Source organism: Protopterus annectens, chromosome 10.part0 (assembly GCF_019279795.1).
Source record: "Protopterus annectens isolate FY-2018-M chromosome 10.part0, PAN1.0, whole genome shotgun sequence".
Taxonomy (NCBI): domain Eukaryota; kingdom Metazoa; phylum Chordata; order Ceratodontiformes; family Protopteridae; genus Protopterus; species Protopterus annectens.
In genome coordinates, this window is record NC_056744.1 from 1,645,543,021 (window position 1) to 1,645,565,524 (window position 22,504).

Below are 22,504 nucleotides of genomic sequence, written 5' to 3' on the forward strand. Positions count from 1 at the left end.
GCCCTGTGCTGTTAGCCTAGTAACCTCCTATGATCCTGTGATGTACAAGGGAGCATATCCCATTATATAAACATATGCTTTAACGTTAGTCAGCCAGGTTTAATTTGTTTGTATCGATAGGGTTTCTGAATGTGTACTACTGAAACCTGCATTGAAGTAGGAATTTTAATACTATCTAACAGCCATTTTTATTATTTAAAAGATAAGTAAAAATCCACTAGATGGCAGTAGTGATACATGTACATTTAGCAGTACTGTTGCAAAGGGTTTTGTTAATGATAGAATGCCTTGATTGCTTTTGTGGTGACTGGTAACAGCTGAAATGTATTCCCTATATATGTTTGCAAGTGTGGCATTCACAACTTTGAAAAAGCTTTGAACAAAATCCTTGGTCTTGGGTCTGTTGTGAAATAAATACAAGAAATGTTGGATTTTCATTTTGCTGGGTCTTTTTGTGGTGAATTTATTTTGGTTTCATGCACTACAACACTCCTTTTGTGCAACTGCTATTTATATCCATGTCTATATAACTATATGTATATGTATACAGATAGATATGTAGTTGGGTATAGTTGAAAACATCGATTGATTGTTAGGCTTATGGCCGCCTAGTCGACTGCATATGGTTGACTAGCTGATTGGCGAGTATGCAGGATCGCCCAATTCCAGGGGTTGGGAAATTTACCTGTAGCCCACGCTTGTAAAGTTTTGGAGTTAGTATGTATAATTAGGGTGTATGGGGGTGCAGCCTTGACAAAAACGAAAACTTTGCATCCACAGAGGCTGCTTTTTAGTGCATGCATACTAGTATGTCGACATTGTTTTCAACATTTTGATGTCAGCTTTATGCCAATCCATGGGTGTTGTCAATTAATTAACCTACAACTAGATAGAAAGACAGACAGGTGTGTGTTTGTGTGTGTGTGTGTGTGTGTGTGTGTGTGTGTGTGTGTGTGTGTGTGTGTGTATTTGTTTGTGTAAGTATATGAGTTATTGAAATGCACAAGCATTGACACTCAAGTGATCAATGCTGGCATTTCAAAAATCAACATAATGAAAAAAAATCACAACATCAAAAATAAATAAATACGATGGCAAAGGAAAGACATTCCTTTTGAGATCCAGTCTCCCAAACCCCACAACAGTTTCAGACAATTTGATTGAATAGTGGTAATGCTGAATAAAGGGTTTTTCTAATGTTAGGTGCAGCACACATTGGTAAGGTAGACACAGGTGAGCAGGGTCCCTCGTATGGAGATTTTCACTCACATTTATCAAAATCTTGTCCTTGAAGTATGAGGCAAGATATTGAAAAGCATGAGTTTTTAACACGATTTATTGATTATGTTTTTAAAGAGTTTTGGGAAGACAGACAATGTACCAACAGCAGCCATTATCATAGAATTTTTTTTGCTCTGTGGTGGAATGCATAACATACAGGAGACACTTCAATGAGTGAATTTTGTGTGAGCTGACTAGTGAACAAATAATTGTGTTTGTAGTTGATTATGTAGGACTCCTACAGATGGAAAAATTATATGGCTGCATTTCATGGACTGCCTGTAGCAGAGGTAGCCAGCCTGTGGTATTAACAGTGGCTTTAGTTTACTGCCTCTGTTATTGCGACAGTCTGACCCCTTGTGCAAAAATGAGCAAAAGAGGGTTATAGATGGATGCATTTTTTGGGCTGTGCTGCCCACTTGTCTACTATACCTGTACACAGCCCTTCACATACATCATGGTCACTTGTGCCATGTGAGCTACCACTTTAGTTTATAATGTCCTTGATCCTAAGATTAGCTCTGGTGTTGAAAGAGATTTGTTTGTGGGGGTTACCATTCTGTATAGCACGTCTGCATAATCATGTAGGTACAACAGCACTTTTCAACATCTCAGGCCTTATGGTATACCAGAAGGGTCAAGTTGGTAGCTGCATATTTACACATGGACCATGGAAATCTTTTTACTGAACTGGAACTTTGAATTGCATGGTTGTGCAGAGTTGGAGAGTCTACCTGTCTTTGTTAAGGAACTGGGACGTGGAACAGAGCACAAGGAAAATTTCAGTTATTCTTTGTTTCTTACTTAAAACTAAAACAGTTGTTACTTTCTCTAATGATGTATGAATTATTTTCAGTTTTGTATGTATATGTGCATGTGTGCCCTTGCATGTGTTTATGCTCATATGCCTGTATATGTACATGGTTATTACTGCAGAAATCTTCTTTGCAAATTTATATGTCTAACACCCTATTTTTATTTACCTATGGTTCTTTGGTCTGTGATCATTTAACGGGAGAGGTGTGTTATCTGCCTGTTTATGTAAACCTTGTATGTTTATTCTGTTTTGACAGGTTATGCTGTTAAGTGGCTAAAACATGACAGTGCAACAATGTATGCTGTTGGAGCACCACGGTATCTTCACATAGGGAAAGTGGTTGTATTCAGCAGAGTTAAAGATGGAGCAGGCTGGCAAATTTCTAAAGAAATATCAGGAGATCAGGTAGGAAAATCTCAAATTGCAAGTGAATACAAATAGGTAATTTTACACAGTACTTCTTCCATATACTCAACACCATAAGTTCTATATTAAGTATAGTTAAGCTAGTATTTCTAGTACCACCAGTTTGTCATTTCATCTATTTTCTTAATCTTATTACTGTTACCATCCTCACCTCTTTTTCACTCATTTAATAAGTTGCTTGTTTGTATTGGATGGGATTTATGGACATGCTATACAGTTCATAGGCCTAGCATATACAAAAAACATGGAAAATGCTTACATGTGATTCTTAGACAGCAGTGTGTCAGAACTTCAGAAGAGATATCTTACTGAGCACCAAGCCTGGGGCTGGTATACAGTACATATCCAAATGAGTCAACATGAGTAAGAGTGCTAACGCAATTCAAAGGTACTGAGTTACAACCAACATAGATGAAGAGTCGGGTAGTAGAGTTAGCAATATATATATATATATATATATATATATATATATATATATATATATATATATATATATATATATATCACAGACACACACACACACACACACGCGCGCGCGCGCGTGCACAGACCCTTTCTGTCATGTGTGTGTGTGTGTGTGTGTGTGTGTGTGTGTGTGTGTGTGTGTGTGTTGTGGGGGCAAGTCCAGCCAGTATCATTCTGTATTTCTCTCCACCTTTAGTAATATATCTTAATCATAGGTGCCTTACACACGTATAGAGCACCACTCCATCATGCAAGATAGACTCCACTCCTCCCCATATTACACATGTCCCTATACTGTAGGGTGCATAATGCTAGGCTGTGTAACTTTGACATTGAATGCTCTTTACATATGCAGAGTGCAGCAACTGTGATGTTATCTTTCCCTAACCCAATATAGGTACTCTTCCTAAAACCACCAGTACATTTCCTCAAGACTTTGGATCAAAATGACTTCTCAAACTGAGGCAAACCATATAAATATAGACAGTATTATTTTGTACTTTACAGTATCTGCTCAAGTTCAAGTCCAATGACTGTGTAGGCTTGTTAGAAGGAAATCTTTGAGTGCCATTGACCAGTGCATTGTGTATACCTGTATTTATTGTTTACTTACTGTGTGACCAGATAGCCTGGAATATGACACTTTTTAAAACATTTTCTAAACATTAACTTCTTGTGTAGGTCTGGCCTTGATTACTACTCAGTTGCTTATACCCTTGCTGCTTTATCCCCCCCACAGCTCTTTGTACTATTTGTGCCATAAGGAAGACAGTGAGCCATTGAAAAGATTAGGCATAGTGCATTATACACTTTTCTCTGAAGTGCACAAAGTGTGTTCTGACAGATGTACTTTTCTGTTATGAATCATGCATTTTCCTGTACAAAGAACAAAACATCTTCTGTCCTACATCTGGTACAGTAAGCACTTGAGAGGACATCTGCAAATAAGGCCACCTGACCCTTATTTATTCTAATCTGTCCTCTAATATCTGTACAGTCTTATCAAAGATAAATTTAGAAGAAGGCAATATATTTAAATTTGATTTTAAGACTAGCTGCCTTATTTACCATTATACCATATTATTTTAAAATTGTTTTTTTTTTCCATCCCATATGAACTTAACAACTATCCAGCTGTGTTAGTTCATTAATCATGTTAATTTCATCACTTTTTAATGATACAACCCTTCCATATCTTACGTTTTTTTCAACCATTTTTCAGTTACAGATTGTAGCCAGCACTGTGGCATATAGGGTTAAACTCTCCATACAGTCCAGAAGACATAAGTTCTACAAGCAGATCAGGAGCCTAATGGTGTTGGTGTGGGGGGGGGGGGGGATAGATGTACCAATCTTAGGAGGAACTGTGGGGTGGAATGCAATGCACAATACCTCAGAGAAGGGGTAGCATTGCAGTGGGGGTCCTAGGAGGAGACTTTTGACTTTCCAAGCCACCACTTGGTGGTAGGCCTATTAGTGAGTCTACAAGACTGTGTACTTGCAGGGGGACAGCACTATTAGTCACTGCAGTCATGAGGAAGCCAGTTCCCCTGCCCAGAGGTAGGGTTATGAACTTACATAAATGCTCTTATTGTAAGGATGCCAGCAAGACAGAAAGAGAGAGAGTGGAAGCTCCACAAAGTCTGCTCAAATGATGTCCCATACAGGTGACTCTCACCTAGCATATCTAAGGACTCCCCACTGCTACAGACTGACTGGACTTGAGTGCAGTAGGAGGAGTCTTGATGACTGGCAGTCAGAGGATGAAAACAAAATCACCTACAGAAAAATATTTTCTATTTACAGATTTACTGAAAGTTACATCTGAAGTAGTTAACTTAATTTTATCTGCAACCTGTGGGATCTTATCACCATGTGGGCATGGAAGGAGCCTGACACCATAGAGCCGATACCTAAATGCCCAGACAAGATCCTTTCTCCACCCTCAGACAGACAGGCATGGTATAAGGGATCCCCCATGGATGCTATGGTGGTTGCAGCAGCCACCAAGAGGGAAATGGCTCGGGAAAGTTCCTCGGTCCACCCTCCAGAGGAGTCCAGGACAGTGGATTGATTTGGGAAGCGAGTATATTCTTCAGCGACATTTTTCATCTGAGCGCTGAACTATTTGGCACACGTTCTACGAATGCAGTGAGACCTAGTCATGGAGTTAGCTGAGTCTCCCCCAGAGTCTTTGTCGTAGGAGGACAAGCATCTGTTCTCTGCGAAAATGTTGACTCTGAAGTCAGTATCTAACACGTCCATGTGCCTCCTTTCCCATGCTACAGAAAGAGCAGCTAGGGCGGCTGCGACTGGCATAGCTATGAGGCGACAAGCTTGGCTCAGACTGTGTCAATTTGCAGACCCCTTCAAGGCATCTTTCACAAATGCTCCCTTCGATGGTTCTTCTCTTTTTGGGAAGACTGTACATGACACCCTTGTCCAGAGTGAAAAGGATAGGAAGACCTTGTCTGCCGTCGGAATCCGCTTCTCTAGTTTTCAAAGATCCTTTTCCAGGAATCAGAGAGAGCAAAAGAAGATGTGGTTCCAGAAATCACAGTCTTCCCAGGACTCTCAGGACAACTCGTCCCCTAGAGGGAGAGGGAGACATGACAAACGCTGTCCCAGAGGCAGAGGGGGTCCGAGGAACTTTGTGTCTAGGGGGATCCCCTTCTCAGACAGGCCTGCGCAGCAGCCTTGAAGGGTTGCCCGGCTGTCCTACTCTGGAGGCAGTCGGGTGAAGATTATCATTGCACCCAACGGTGTGGGAGTCCATAACTAAAGATCGTTAGGTGCTTCAAATAATAATATCCAGAGGCTACACCATCCCATTTGTTGCCCCTCTGATCCAACCAAAGTGCCTCCCAGATGTCCCACCAGCTCAAAGGGAGATGGCAGCACTAGAGATTTCCAAGCTGCTTCACAAACGAGCCATCGAACCGGTCCCCCCCGATCAGTCCGGGTCAGACACTTACGCCAGGTCCTTTTTAGTGCCAAAAAAGACGAGGGACCTCAGACCCATTTTGGACCTGTCAGCCTTAAACCTGGCTGTCACCAAACAGAAATTCCGGATGGTCACCCTGCAGTCCATTCTAACCTATCTTCGAGAATGCAGCTGGATGTGCTCGATAGACCTCCAGGACGCTTACTACCATATCAAGATCCACAGAAGCTCCAGGAGATTCCTTCGCTTCTGGCTGGGAGCCAGTCATTTCCATTTCAGAGCCCTACTTTTTGGTCTCACCACAGCCCCCAGGGTATTTACCAAGGTAATGGCAGTCATAGCAGCTCACCTGAGGCTTCAGAGGATTCAGGTATTCCCTTACCTAGACAGTTGGCTCCTTGCTGCTTCCACCAAGCGTCTTCTTTGCCAAGCCAGAGACTCCTTCCTTCATCTTGCAGACCTGCTAGAGATCACTATCAATGTTTCCAAGTCCTTCTTGGACCCAGTACAGATCTTGGACTTTATTGGGGCATGGCTGGACACCCTTCGACTGAAAGTCTTTCTAACTCCAGATAGGGTCCAGAGTCTACGGACTCATGTGTCAATAATTCTTGGCCCCAGGTTACCAAAGGCTGTTGATGTTCTCAGAGCCCTGGGCTCTATGGCTGCAGCAATCTCTATCCTCCCCTGTGCCCGTCTTCACATGCGGGTTCTTCAGTGGACTCTAGCCGTGCAGTGGTTTTGGCTAGATCTTCCCATGGAATATCCAATTCAAATCAGCAAAGCCTGCAGGGCATCACTCCTCTGATGGCTCCAATCTCCGGAGATTGCAGCGGGACGCTCATTCGACACCCATTCGTTTCACCCACAGCCCAAGCCACAGTGACCATGGATGCCTCCCAGTTTGGGTGGGGGGGCATTATCTGGGGAGGACGGTCCAAAGTACGTGGTCCCAGATTGATACCAGATTGCACATCATTGTTCTGGAGATGAGAGCAGTGCATTTAACGTTGCAAGCCTTCCACACTGTTCTTCCTCTGGGGACTATTGCAATTCAGTCAGAAAACATGTTGGTTGTCTGGTGCATCAACAAACAGGGAGGAACCAGATCTTACCCTCTGTGTTGCGAGGCCATGAGAGTGTGGAAGTGGGCGATCTCCACCAGTCGGTTTCTGATTGCAACGCACGACTCAGGATGCGCCAACATTTTAGCAGGCAGATTGAGTCAGACTATTCTAATGCCATATGAGTGGCCTCTGAAACAGTTGATAGTGGAGGAGATATTCCTTGTGTGGGGACAGCCTTGATGCTATCTCTTCGCATCTCCTTCCAACGTGAAGTGCAATGAGTTCTTCACTCTGATTCCCTCACCAGGCCCCCCAGAGATGTTCTAGTCCATACTTGGCCCCCCGGGTTACTGTACGCTTATCCCCCGTTACCACTCATTCCGAAGTTTCTTCAGAAAGCTTGCTGACTGGGGTGCAAAGTGATCCTTATTGCCCTGTTCTGGCCTCGTCAGGTGTGGTTCCCCTTCCTCTGGTCTCATGTTCTAGCTCCTCCTTCCATATATATATATATATATATATATATATATATATATATATATATATATATATGGATTCTAGATCCCTGCCCAGATCTCATTTCTCATCCCTCGGGCACCTGATCTCATTTCTCATCCCTCGGGCACCTGATCTAATTTCTAATCCCTTAGGCAGCTTGTTTGCTCCAGTTCCCTTAATTGCCAGGACGTCCGGTCTTTCGTCTTCAGTGAAAACTATTCTGGTGGCATCTCATAAGGCTTCCACTAGGAAGATTTACTGCAGTAAATGGAAACGATTCTCTATATTGGATTCTCAGAGAAACCTGGATCCTTTTACAGCCCCTGTCTCTGTAGTGTTGGATTTCTTAGCCAGCATTTTTCAGCAAGGGGCTAGCTCCTCCATGGTGAAAGTACAACTGGCAGCTATTTAAAATTTCCATAGTGGTGAAAATATGAATGCCCTAGCCTCTTCTAGACTGTGTAAGGCTTTTCTTAAAGGCACCTTTCTTTTGCGTCCTCCATTTAAGGACTCTGTCCCTCCTTGGGACCTTACTTTTATTCTCCAGGCTTAGTTGCTCCCCCCCTTTGAACCTGCAGCAACAGTGGATTTGAAGTCCTTATCATGGAAGACAGCCTTTCTATTGGCCATTACATTGGCTAGAAGGGTTTCTGAGCTTCAGGCTTTGTCTGCCGTGCCCCCTTATTTGATCTTCCATAAGGACAGGGTTTCTCTCTGTATAAACCCTTCTTTCTTACCAAAAGTGGCTTCTGAATCAAACATTAATCAAACAATTTCCAAATTTTCAGAACAAGGGTGAATATAAACTGCATTTGCTAGATGCTCATAGACAACTCCATTTTTATTTACACAGAACAAAGCCCTTCCGCAAGTCTGACCAGTTATTTGTGTCTTTTTCTAAGCCCTTTTTAGGGAAAGCCATCTCCAAGGTTTCTTTAGCTAGATGGATTACACTATGTATTTTGCAAATTTACAAAGATAAAGGTTTGGTCCCCCCCCGTCCTATTAAAGCTCATTCTACCAGATCTATGGCGACTTCAGCTACCTGTTGGTCTAGGGTCTCATTGGACGACATTTGTGCGGTAGCAACTTGGGCAAAGTCACATACCTTCATTTCTCATTATAAGTTGGATTTGATCTCCAGAGGGAGAGCATCATTCAGCTTTGCAGTGCTCAGAAATATCCTTCCATGAGGATCTCCCAGAAGTTTGAGTAGCTGGGGACTCTGTCCCACAGGTTGCAGATAAAATGAAGTTAACTACTTCAGCTAAAGAAGTTATGTACTCACCATAACGTTCCATCTGAGTAGTTACACTTCATTTTTCTGCAACCTTCCCACCCTCCTTCCCCCGAACCTTCTCATGAGTTTTTTCATGTATGGTTTATGCTAAGTTGAGTTGCTGATTGATTTGAGTTGTGGCAAACTCGATCTGAGGGAAGGTAGGAGATGGTGATGGGTTATGGGTAAGGGGGAGGACCATGGAGTTCGGAGCAGATGCTGGTAAAGTTGCCGGGTCGGATCCGAGAAAGGATCTTGTCCGGGCGTTTTGGCATCGGCTCTTTGATGTCAGGCTCCTTCCATGCCCAGGTGGTGATATGATCCCGCAGGTTGCAGAAAAATTAAGTGTAACTACTCACATGGAACGTTATGGTGAGTACATAACATCTTTTTTCTCAATGACAGACATTAGGTTAGAGTGATATGCTTATATAGAATGCGTATATACATATTATTTGGGTTACTATCACTTGATCGAAAATTGTAAATGGCAAACGTATATTGAGCGAACCCAATAGGTAAAAACATCACACGCGTAACACGGAAATCGCCGTAGGGAATATTTTCCCTTTACTTCAATGCAGTGCGATCTCGGAGTAGGAATATTTAAGTAGTGGGGGTTTTGGGTTACCTACAGCATTTAGGTAAGTATAGTTTTTTTATTTTTATTGTTTTTTTTATATTTTCGAAATTTCAAACATCGCTCATATGGTGTCGACCATATGGTATTCAATGTTTGAAACTTTTATTTTATCAGTGACTTGGGAACAGCTTCACTGGATCACTATGACATTTTCAACAAAATACATCAGCCATTACTTTTATCTAGCCCGTAATTGCAGTGTGGATTGCTTTTCAGATGATGTTTGCATAAAGATTTTTTTCATCCCTGCACTCCTACTGGTACTATGTGTTGTTCCACTGGAACATCTGAAGGCACAGAGCTGGTGTTATGCGAGAGGCTCTCTCTACTGGCAGACATGGACACACGGTGACATCATGAGATTACAGTATCTCTTGTCGAGTTCTGTTCAAGTTATAGACTGTTTTATTAAAACCTGAGAGAAAAATATTAATTAATGGGCTTTGGGCGAAGGGGCTATGTTTCCCAAACCTCCCATGAAGACTTCTCAAACCTGACCCCTTTCATTTTTATAACAACCTTCAAAGTTGCATAGCCTTAGGGTAAGTTTGTGAATTTCAACAAACTGGTCCATCACTGTAGATGTACTCAATAGGTTAATGCACATGTGCTCAGTAGGTAATAGATAATTACTAGGCTAATGACCCTGGGGGCTTTTTAATCCAGAGTGCAAAAATCAAACTCTGTACTTTATCTCTGTAAAGTAAGCACCTTAACCATTATGTCAACTCCCAACCAGGTCTAATGAGCTTCCAGAATGTTCATTATGACTGTCAGTGTTCAAACTACTCAAAGTTCAGCAACGCAAATTTTTAAATTCAGTCTTTATAGTTTTGTGAAGTTGGTGCCAGTTCAAGGAACTTCCTTCTCAACACATGTAGCACATATATGCTCTTTCAACAATCTCCAACACACTTCAAGCACGCAAAGTGTATCATCACTATTAATGTGCCAGTTTTACTACCTAGCCCTTTTGAAGCACCAGTCATTTTTAACATTCTCAAATAGTTCCTTTCATTTTATATTTTCTTTCCAGAGGAGAGAGGGGAGGGGAGAGCACTGAGCTGACAGTGAGCTGTTAATGTAGCACAGGGTACAGAGTTTGAGTCCTTCTACCTCCGTTTCCCTACTGTGTGACTCCGAGCAAATAACTTAATCAGACAGTGCTTGCTCTTGGTTTGACCCTGAAAATGGGCACTTGTATCTAGTGACCTGGTTAGCAAGTGTATAAAAAAATACCTCCTTAACTGCTGTGATAACTGCAATATCTGCTGAACACACTGCTCATGGGCATGGATTTCAGACATCTCAACTGTCCCTGTTTTGGAGAAACATTTCCATTTTCAGGCCGGATTTACCTCTGCAAAAGATGTCTCTATTTTTGGAGGTATGTCCCTATTTTCAGGCTTGATTTACCTCTTCACACAGTTTCTGGATCCTCTTCATCATATGTGACTTTTGAAGCTGTCTGGTACACGCTAAAACCACATCGCATGACCAACATACTTTTGGCATCAATAATTTAAAGAAATTATTACACTGTCTCTTTGATAATGTGATTATACATTTTCAACATTTTTGTCACTGTCTGTTTCCTAAACGTGTTTCTGAGTAGTATCCCACATTCCTACAGGAAGTGGGAAGTGTTATGTGCTATTTGGTATTCAGATTTTATGCCAATTAGATTTCCATATTTTTAGTTGGATATTTCTACTTTTCAAGGGCCTTTGTTCCTATTTTCAATGTTTGCAGGTTGAGAAGTATGATTTTAGATCATCCAGCTTATATATGCAGAAACTGAGTCTGGAAAAAAAAAGTTGTTTTCAATACCATTTTTCATTTTCTGAACAAACTTTGATTTGACTAGATGTAAAAAATAAAGTCAGATATTCATGTGAGTCTGCCTGTCTGTTTGTTTATCTATCTACTTTGTTTGTTAATATGGTCCAGGAAAAAAATTGTAAACATGACATATTTTCAAACACCTTTATTGAATTATCACTTGTGAGATAGGCAAATTTACATTCATATAAAAGTCGTTATCTTTCGGCTTTTCCCGGTTAGGTAGTCACACTATAATTAACATAAACATTGTACTTCACATATATTGCTATATATCATATAAGCTAAGCAACATTGCACAACTTATTCAATTCCTGCCTTTTTTTAAACAAAAATGTATTAAAAATGTATTAAACCATCACTTACTACACATGCTGTTATACATTTATATAAATGAAAACAAACCACATGGACATAATCCTAGTTGTAAGAATTTTACATCACAAGCCATACTGACACACTGCCAGTTGCAACATTATACATCACTTGTAATCTACCCAATCTTTTTCAAACATTTTATAGCTCATTTAAGTCCTGCTGCCTTAAAAACCTCATTCTTACCTTGTGTGTACTGTTCCCACAATTCCCATTTTTCTTATGTAATTTGCTCTTACCCTTTTCTAAAGATCTCATTTCCAGTTGTTTTAACTCTTTTACTACATTCACTACTTCTAGTATAATTGATTTAGATTTTGATTTCCATTTTCTAGTAATTGTTTTGGCAACCACCATTATTAGACACAGCAAGGCCTTACTGTGCCTATGTAATTCCGATTCTGTATCATAGTGGAGGAAAATCATCTCCCTCATCAGACCAATCTGCCCACCCAGCATCTATGACAGTGCATCCCACAGGGAATGCTTAAAGTCTGCCAATTCACTGCACACCCAGAAAATATGTTCCCAGTTACCTCTTTCTTCCCCATCACACTTCCAACATTTGCTGTCGGCCTGAGGAAAAATTCTGTAGAGTCTACTTGGGGTATAGAAATATCTGTGCAAACATTTCCAGGCAAAAATACTAAATCTTCTAGATTTTGTTGCATATTTGGGAGATATACATATATCCTCCCATTGTTTCTTTGTGAATTGCTTATCCAGTTTCTTTACCCAATCCTTTCTAACTTCCTCTGATTGATTATTGTAGTTATCATGCATTGTTTTATATGCTCTACTAATTTTTCCTTTTTTAATGGCAGCTTCTGCTCTAGATTCTACTAAAATCTCTATCAGTGCTGGCCTTTCATTTAGGACTCCCAATTTCTTTCTCTTTGCCTATATTCTGATATCAATCCTTGATAGGGAAGGCAGTCTCTAACCTTCAGTCCAAATAAATTCTTGGTGTCTTCCCATTCTACCATCTTTCCCTCTCTAGTTATTTGCTCCCAATACCTTGGTTCCTTTGCCATTTTTCTCCAACAAATTCATCCCCCTCATGCCTGTTGTCTATATCCCTAGTTGCAATTATTCCCATTGGCAGAATCTCCTTTCTCCACTCCTGTGTTGTCATAGTTCTTTGAAAACTTTCTGCTACTTTATGGATATAATATTCTATATGGTTATTGTTATTCTCTTTACAGGTCTGCATCCAAAATCCCATTCTCTCCTTGTTTCTTGAGCTTCCCCTGTTTCGTCATCATCCCTCTCCACTTTGAAATGTAGTTTTCTGCTTGTGCTATGTATAGGAGTCTTAACTGTGTAGCTCTGAAATACCCCTTCAAATTGGGTAAACCCAACCCACACTGTTATGCTGGAAGAGTCAGCTTATCCCACTTGACTCTTGCCGTCTTCCCCTCCCAGATAAATTCCTTCAGCTCTTTATTAATTGCCATCCACAACTTCTCTGGTTGATAAAAATATGTCTGACCTGTGTATAAGATTAAAGGGACTAAAAACATTTTAACTGCTTGTATCTCATTATCCATATAACAAAGCTTCCATTTTCTCAGTTTTTGTATTATTTTTTGTTTAGTCTCTTTCGACATTTCCTTAGCTGCCACACTAGAATAATTTTTAATCCATACTCCTAAATACTTCATTTTATCATACCCCCATAAATATGAATATTCCTGAACCTATTTGTGTGGGGATACATAATTTACTGCTATTGCTTTTGTTTTAGCTTCATTCATTTTGTATACGAAAAAGATCTGAAACTGTCTCAAAATGTTCCACAACACTGTAATGTCTGTGTCTGGTTTTGTCAGGTATAAAATAATATCATATGCAAATAGAGCCAGCTTTTCTTGACTACCATACCAATTATATCCTTGAATTTCTGAGTCCCATATTTTCTTTGCTAGTGGTTCTAAATATAATGCAAATAATAAAGGGGAAAGAGGACATCCCTGCAAGGTTCCTCTACTCAAGCAAAAATTATCAGAGACCCTGCCTACTTTAATTTTTGCCTCCGATCCCTCATGTATCCTCCTAATCAACCTAATATTTTTTCAGGAAATGCAATTGCTTGCATTGCCCTGCTCATAAAGTCCCAGCTTAGTCTATCAAATGCTTTCTCCGAATCAAGACCCACCAACAACAGTGGTATTTGCTTACATTCTGCTGCCCTCTGGATCATCAGTGTTCTGTTAATGTTGTCAGATGTTTGCCTCCCCTCCATAAAACCACATCGATCCAAGTCTGTCAGTTTTGGCATGACTTTTTCCATTCTTTTAGCCATTATAGACATAAACACTTTGTAATCATGGTTTAGTATTCAAATGGGCCTGTATGAAGCTGGATCTGATAGATTTTTACCCTCTTTAGGTATTACAACTACCACTGCTTTCTTCCAGGACTTCTCCTCCTCCTCTTAAAATGCTGTTAAACAAAACCTTCCGGATCTTGATCAGTTTTATTTTTCATCCTAGCTTCCAGATGTCCACAGGAATACCATTTATTTCTGGGGACTTTCCTGTAGATTGGTTATACATCACAATTTTGATCTCATCTCCTCCTATCCTAACCAATAGTAATTGAACCTTATCTACCTCTAAAACTTGGCATATTTAATTCTTCCATAAACATTTCTATTTATATCTTTTCTTGATTTTCATATTTCTCTGCTTTATAGAGACTGCCATATAATTTCCAAAATATTGCTAAATACCTCTACAGGATCTCTTGTTACCTTCTTTGTTTTTGGCTCCCTAAGTTTGGTGGCAGCCCTTTCTACTTTCTATTGCCTGAGTTGTTGTACTAAAAGTTTTTGTATTCTAGTGTTATTATCAAAAAATAGTTGCTTAGCAGCAACATTTCTAAACTTGTGCATATTTAGCAAGGTAATCCCTTATTTTCTATCTAGCATTCTGCAGTTGCTCCTCTTCTTGTTCTGTGAGATTCCCCCTATTCTGCAATACTTTAACATTTGTCAGTCCTGCTAAATGATTTGTGTTACTTCTTAACTATAGCTCCCTTTAAGTTATTTCCACCCTGTTTTTAAACTCTACCATAATGTTATCCCACTTCCTAGCTATATTTTCAGAAGAAATTTCTATCCTCTCTTAACAGCTCCTGAATAATCTCCACTACCCATCGAGTAAATTCCTGCCTTTTCAACAAATCGATGGAAAAGCGCCAATGTCTCATTTTTATTTCGTTACCCTGTGCTTTTATTTTAGCTATTACTGGAGCATGATCTGAAATAGTTATTGGGTGAGTATCAAGACCTTCAATTAAATGCACATGTTCTTGTGAAATGTAAAAACTGTCTAGCCTAGCCCCGCTTTTATATCTTGGGGAGTAATATGTAAATTCACTCCAAACTCCTATTGCTGAATTCATATCTTCCATGCCAAATATTTTCACAAGTTTCTTCAAAAATCTGCCTTCTTTTGTTATATTTTCCCTTCTGGGCCCCCAGACACATCTTCACTATTGCAAATCAAATTCCAGTCCCCACCTAGAAGTAATATTCCTTGCTGAAAACTGATTATTTTTCCCAGAATTTTCTTAAACTCCAGTAGTTTTAGGTGGAATGTAAATAGATGCCAGTGTAATCCTCTTTCCTTGCCAGTAGCGCCTTAGCACTACAAATCTGCTATTATTATCTTTTTTATCTTCTTCTATCACTATTGGAGCTCCACGTACAATTCATATAAGTACTTCTGTTTTCCTTTGTCCCAGGTACTCCACTGAGTAACCATCCTGAGAACCTTTCTTTATCAAATTCACATGTTCAGTTATTTCTAAGTATGTCTCCTGTAACATAGCTATTTGCACTCTACATTTTTAATATAGTTCACTACGCTTTCTTTTTTGTATTTATCTGTGAGGCCATTTATATTTAAAGATATTACAGAAATCATCATTGTATTAAATAGTTCTTATTCCCACATTTTATGTGTAACACATTTTTTATTAAATGTCTAGTTCCAATTTTTGTGTTACATGCATATACTGTTTGGCAGGTTGAACTTTTATACAGTTGTTTCTTGTCATATCCATTTGAGGCTATGTCACATCTTATAAAACTGTTTGTTTTATTGAAAGCCCTCAAACAAACAAAAACAAAACAAACACACCCCCAATACCCCCACTAAAACCTATTAACTTAATGCTAACACACAAAAGTATGTACACCTTCAAATATAAAATAAAAAAAGTTTTAACCTCCTAATAGGAACAAAAGTCCCAAAGTGACAGCCACACTCATAGACTTGAGTTAACCTAAAATAAAAGTTATCCATGCTAAGACACATGGTGCAGCCTGTGCTTCTATTAAGTGCTGATAGGTTTTGTCTTATCTTTATAGCTCTAACAGCTGGGAAAGCCTCTAAATGGTTTAAGAGAACATTATCTACCTTAGAAAAAACCCTGAATGCTTTCAGAGATTATCTCTTAGCCAGTTTCTCTTTTCTTTTTTTTTTCTTTTCTTCAGCAAATCACTCTGCATCAGACTGCAGCCAGTTCTCTTTATCAGATTGTCTCCATGGAGACATGAAAACTAGGCAGCCAGTTTCTTTTTATCAGACTGTTTCCATGGAAACATGAAAACCAGCTGCTAGAAAAAGGTTCATAATATTCAGTGTTCCCTTTCCTTTACTTGTTTGCTCTTAAAACTTGTTACTAAATCAGTCTAAGGTCTTTAATCCAGTCATTCACCCATGCAAGAATGTGAAAAAGCACATTCATTTTTCTTTAACATGCTTTTTGACCAGGCTTTTTTTTTTACAATTCAGTGTCTGCGTTTCTTAAAACTGAACAAGAAGAAAGAGAGAAGAAGGGAGAAAAAAAAGAACAGCAGCACCTGTTTACAATCCCCATTACACTTAAAAATAACTGAAAAAATTACTTTATAGCACGTAAAGAAAACCACATGCCACAAAATTAGTACTATTTAAGAAAAAAAAATCTTTACTTACAGTTAACTTTCTCCCTCCATTTCCCCGCCCCAAAGCACTTTTCCAAACATTGACATGAAGTAGGGCATATGCTTTAGAGTCCCCCAGAAGTCCAACAAATTCTGAAAAAGTCCAATATTTCCATAAGTTCTTGTTCTGTCATATTTCACAAATATAATTATTGCATTTGTAATCCCATATTAAGTTACTTGTTTTACTACTGTTCATCTCTGAAATCCCGTCTCTTGATTGTTCTAGTCAACTCTTGTGCTCCCTTCCTTCTCTCCAACATTTTCCGTAGAAAATTACAGTTTCACAGGTACTGTCCCTCTATGGCCTTTATTATCAGAAGAACAAGAAGCAGAATCTCCTGTTTCACAGCTTACCTTCTGTTGGACAAACTTTTGTATTCCTCCTTAGCATGTACTTCATCAAAAAAATGACTTTGTCCCTCCAGGGAAGAATACCTTGAAGACAGCTACGTACAGGACTTTGAATCAGACACCTACATCCTGACATTCCCTGAATAGTGGAATAAATGTGCTCCTTTTCTGTCTGGTGTACAATGAGTAATCATTCTCCACAAACACTCTGCTGTCTCCCACTTTTACTACTTTGTCCTTCTGCCACAATTTTGTCAGAATCAACTCCTTCTGCTGGTAGGATTGCATCCTCACTATTAAAGGTGTAGGTTGCTTTCTTATAGTCAGGTTTGGAGCATACACACAATATGCCATTTCAACTAACAACTCCTGCTGTGGAATACCAGTCCAGTTGCTTATTTGTGCTTTCTTAAAATGAATGCAGTCCATTCTTTCCAGCTTCTGTGGTATAGCTGAAAATTTCAGGTTTTCCCTACATGCTCTGTCCACTAATTCTATTATTTTTCTAAACATCTTTTCCTGAGCAGTCTCATAGTCAGCCAGCCATTTCTTCATTTTGACCTGTGATTTTTGCAGCTTTATCATCCCATCTGCATATCTGTTTAAAGCTTCTTCCATTTTTACAGCCTTTTGTTGTTTGTGTTGATATACTCTATCAATGTTTTGTTTATTTTAACCAGGTCTGTATGCAGTTGTCTTATATCTTCCTGTAGGTTATTGGAAGTCATGTCTGAAGGTTGCATTGTTTTTTTGCTGAACAGCTGCAGAACTTTCCCAGTCAGTGTTTCTTCCTCACTTTTTGTAGCTTATTTTTTCCTGTTCTTCTGTATTTCTTTTTTCCTGACATCCAGGCAGTGCACTTACCAGCCAGTTACTGAAATTTACCCATATACACAAGTCTACTGGCTTTCTCTGCTGAGTTTCTGTTTTCACACTGGGAGAGTTAGAAATAGGCTGTTACTGAATGTGCAGCCATCTTGGAAATCCCGCTGTAAACATGACATTCATACTAAAGCAAATGTACAAGGCAGTAATTGTAAAAATCAAGGTTGTCAAAATGTACATAGGGAACTGTGATTATGATCAAAACATCGCAGTTTGAACGTTACCACACCGCATACGTTTATGTAAAGGAGGACACATTTAACTGGAAATTTCGGTAGCGTTGTCACCTCACAGTAAAACGTTGTCCTGTTCGATTCTCAGCTAGAGCGTCTTCTGTGTGGAGACATGCGTGAATGGGTGTACCTTCATTGAAGGTTGTGCATCAGGGCCGGCAACTCGGCACGTAAAGATCTACTGCCAATCATTAGCGGACCAGAGTTCCACTGTGGTGACCCCTAACCAGGAAAAGCCGAAAGACACAACAACAACAACAACCTATCTGTCGATAAATGACAGCTTATTACAGGAAGTATAAACTGAAAGACCAAGTCTTTACACGGGGGTGGGCAGTTGACATAGTAGTAAGGTCTTCTAATTGGATCCTGCAGCAGGAGCTTTAAGTTTCCTGCTTGGCTGTATAATTTACTCAAACAAAAACACAGGGTTTAGTAAACACTGATGACCAAGGGAGGCAGTGTTTGATGATGGAGGGAGTATTTCCTGTAGTAGTATTTTGATGACGTGGTTAAGGGCAGCGATGAAGCCAGATGTGTTAAGCCTATTTGTAATCAAGTGGGTGAATTTGTGGTAATTTTCCATAATATAGCCATTTCATGTGTAATTGTAGAACATGGTGCTGTTTTTTCATCTGAAAATCTAGTCTCATGGTACTTTGTTTAGGAAACAGACCAGGAACTTACATGCTTTGAAAAGACTCTAACTGCAAGCAGAAGAGCCCAGCTAAAAGTGCTTGCAGAGGCAAAAGTGTGCTCCAGTCTGGTTACCTGCTCCAAAGATCACTACACACCACAACTGCATTTTCTTGTGCTGCACTCTTTAAGAAAACAGAGAAGGCACATCATTCCACTTTATGCCCTTTTAAACCATAGAAAACATTTCCATGTGTTTTCCATCTTAAAGCTTTTAGGGTTTTCAGAATGCAGTGTTGAGCTTATTTTGAGCCTCTGTACCTTAGCTTTCTGTCTGGGATTTAATCTCAGTCAGACATCTGTCAGTACTATGTCCATTTCTTGTACAATGTGTAACTGTATTGTCCAACTTTAATTTTAACACCTCCAAGTGTAAGCCCCATTCCTTGCACCGCTGGTCTAGATACGGGCTATTCTAGAATCTGAATTTCCCAAGGTTACATGTCTGAAAGTCATTTCTGAAAAGTCAAGGCAATATGATGGAACAGAGAGTTAAGGCAACAAGCATTTAAGGAGATTTATTCCATAGTTCTGGTTTGGTTCCCTAAGTTTCCACTTGTAAAATGTATGACTCGAACCTAGTCTTTTAGACAGGTGCTCCTGGTTCAGTCCAGTGGGCTTACCCAATCCTCATCTCCACATCTTTAATGCACCAGAATTCTGTACCTCTAGTGCATTTATATTGAGCTACACATCAGTTGAGTTTGCATTTGATATAAATGGATGTATGCAGAAAAAATACAAGATTGGACCACCACGATAAATCAATAAAACTTTTAATCCAGTGGAAAAAATGTGGATAAGCGCTTTCACATACAAGCTGAGTACGCTTCTTCAGATCTCTAAACATATCAAAGAGCTCTCATCTTAAATAGTATTCACTAAATTGATCATAAATTTACTAATTAAACAATTTATCAATAAAATAATTAAAACAATACAATTAATTCATTCATTCAAATAGCTCACTTTCCTATTATAGGACGTCATTTAACAAACAATATACCCCTACTAAAACATCTAGCATATAATGCTCAGAGAAAAAAAAAATACATATATTACATTAATAACATTTTTATATATATGTAAAATACCTGTGAGGCAATGCTTAACTAATCATTGTAATAATACAGTAATATTTATTAATAAATAAATTCATAAATTTATATTCAATGTAAATAAAAAATTTTAACTTATTATAAATATATAGAAATATATGCATACAATGTAAATTTTATTAATGTACACTACATGAAATCAAATCAACTGAGTAAATATAAAACGCAATAAACAAAACTCTATTTTAGGGGGCGTGAATCAAGTATTGGTTTAATACTCATATATTGATTAAGGCCTGGATACTGATGTGCTTGCATTCTGAGGATCCACTGGAGCTCTATAGTTTCCAGTCTATTTACAGGATTCCCTCCTCTTTCAGTGGCCTTAACTAATTGTAGCACTCTAAACACAAACGTATGTCCCTTATATACAGCAATATGCTTTGCTAATGCATTCAATTGATTGTTCTTTTTTATGTCATAAATATGATTGTAAATCCTATCTCTAAGCCTTCGAGATGTCAAGCCCACATAAAAGGCTTGACATTGTTCGCAAGTTGCCAAATAGATCAAATTCGAATTATTGCAAGAGGCAAAGAATCTAGGTGTAAAACTAAACCCCATATTAGGGTGCTGAAAAACTTTATTTTTACTGATAAAAGGACATAGATTACAGGAGCCACAAGGAAAAGTTCCAAAAGGCTTCCTTTCTTTCAGAGAATGTGACTGTTTTAATGATGTGCTATGATTAATACATAAAATTCTCTTTAAATTTTTACTATTCCTATACGTGAAACTTGGCTGTATACCTACAATCTTACATGTATCATACTCAAGACTAAGTATATGCCAATATTTTCGTATGATACCTGTAATTAAACTATTGTCATTTGTATATCTGGTGACAAAAGTTAACTTGTCACCAGATACACCCCTCTTATTGTTATCATAACTATAATTATGATAACATCTATCTTGTTTTTCAACCACTTGTAAGCCATTATTCATGTTGTCATTACATAACGAACCTGTTCCACCCAACACCTTCTCCCTAATGTTCCTTACAATGTTTCTTTTATATCCCCTGTTAATAAGTAAATCTTGTAATATGTCCGCTTGTTCTTTTAGCTGGGTTGGTTCTTTACACAACCTACTTATCCTGATGAACTGACTTTTTACCACATTCGGGAGTATATGACGAGGATGCATACTGCCATATTCCAATATTGTATTTTTCCAACATTTCTTCCTAAAAAGGTTTGTGGATATATAACCATTTGGATCCTTTGTTATGGTAATATCCAAAAAATCAACGCTTAATTCAGAATATTCCATCGTAAATCTCAGGAAGCTAGTTGTGGATTCCATAAAATTCACAAAATCATTTAGTTCAACAATTGTACCATTCCAAAATGGAAGTATATCATCCACAAACCTTTTGTACAATATTACTTTCTTAAATAGCTCACTATTGAATAAATTATTCAATTCCCAATAATAAACTACAAGATTAGCATATGTGTTTGCCCATCGCTACACCCCATCTCTGTAAATATAACTGATTGTTAAACATAAAGACATTGTTATTCAAAACAATGTCAAGTAAAGCACAAATCAAAGACTGTTTCTCAGAATTAAAGTTGAAAGAATCATTTAACAATTCTCTAACAGCTTCCAACCCATATTCATTAGTTATTGCAGTGAACAAGTTCTTGACATCCAATGTGACTAATAAACATGTCGTAGGTATTGATCTAAACAATTCATTACTTATAGTACTAATTAATTCATATGTATCTTTTAAAATCGTGGGTATGTTTTCTAACAAAGGACTGAGTATTTTCTCTAGGTAAACCGAGACTGTCGCCCATCTCTCTCCCGCTACTATTGGGCGCAAAGGTAACGGTGTAATTCCCTTATGTACCTTCGGCAAACCTTTTATATATGGTATCACAGGGTATTCAACAAAAAAGAACTCATACATATCATGTGAAATTTGTCTACACATCATAAGATCATAAAGCTCATCATGTATCTTTCGTAATAACTTTCGTAGCATTAATCTATCAATTTTACATTAAGTCACATCATCTGTAAGCATTTCCAGCATCAAGTTCACTGTATTCACCTGTGTCTAGAATAACTACCCCTCCCCCTTTATCTGCTGGCTTAATGGTAATGCTTAAGTTCCTAGATAAACTAAATAAGGAACCATTTTCTTGATTAGTCATATTATAAAAACAACATTTGCGTTTTTTGAAATACTCATAAAAATCTCTTTCACATAGTTTAATAAAACTATCCATTGCATTAGAAAACGTTGGCATATAAGAGCTCTTTCGTTTAAACTTGTAATCATTATACAGATATACAGCATACGCAGAATACGTTAACTGCCTCTAACATCTCAGGTGTTCCCACGACTGAAATTGATGGGAATGCATCTTTGATGACATCACCACGTAGTTGTAATGCATTAGGAAGTGATCTACCTAATGATACACCACCACCAAATCAACAGGCACTTGTTTCCGGTGCTAGTACATCAATGAATGGAGCGAAACCGAAGCAGTATAATGGTAACATTGAGTGTTTTTTACCACTACCCATACAACAAAGATTCCGAGCACAGAGCAGATCAAACAGCA

At 38.6% G+C, this 22,504-nt stretch overlaps 1 protein-coding gene across 1 annotated transcript in view; it reads left to right on the forward strand.

Moving 5' to 3' along the window:
* The window catches only part of LOC122814359 (integrin alpha-X-like), an 845,034-nt gene that overhangs the window by 728,719 nt on the left and 93,811 nt on the right, over positions 1 to 22,504 (forward strand). The window contains exon 12 of the mRNA XM_044086945.1: positions 2,355 to 2,503. Within this exon, the coding sequence (XP_043942880.1) occupies positions 2,355 to 2,503 (149 nt within the window). The remainder of the gene's footprint in view (positions 1 to 2,354; positions 2,504 to 22,504) is intronic.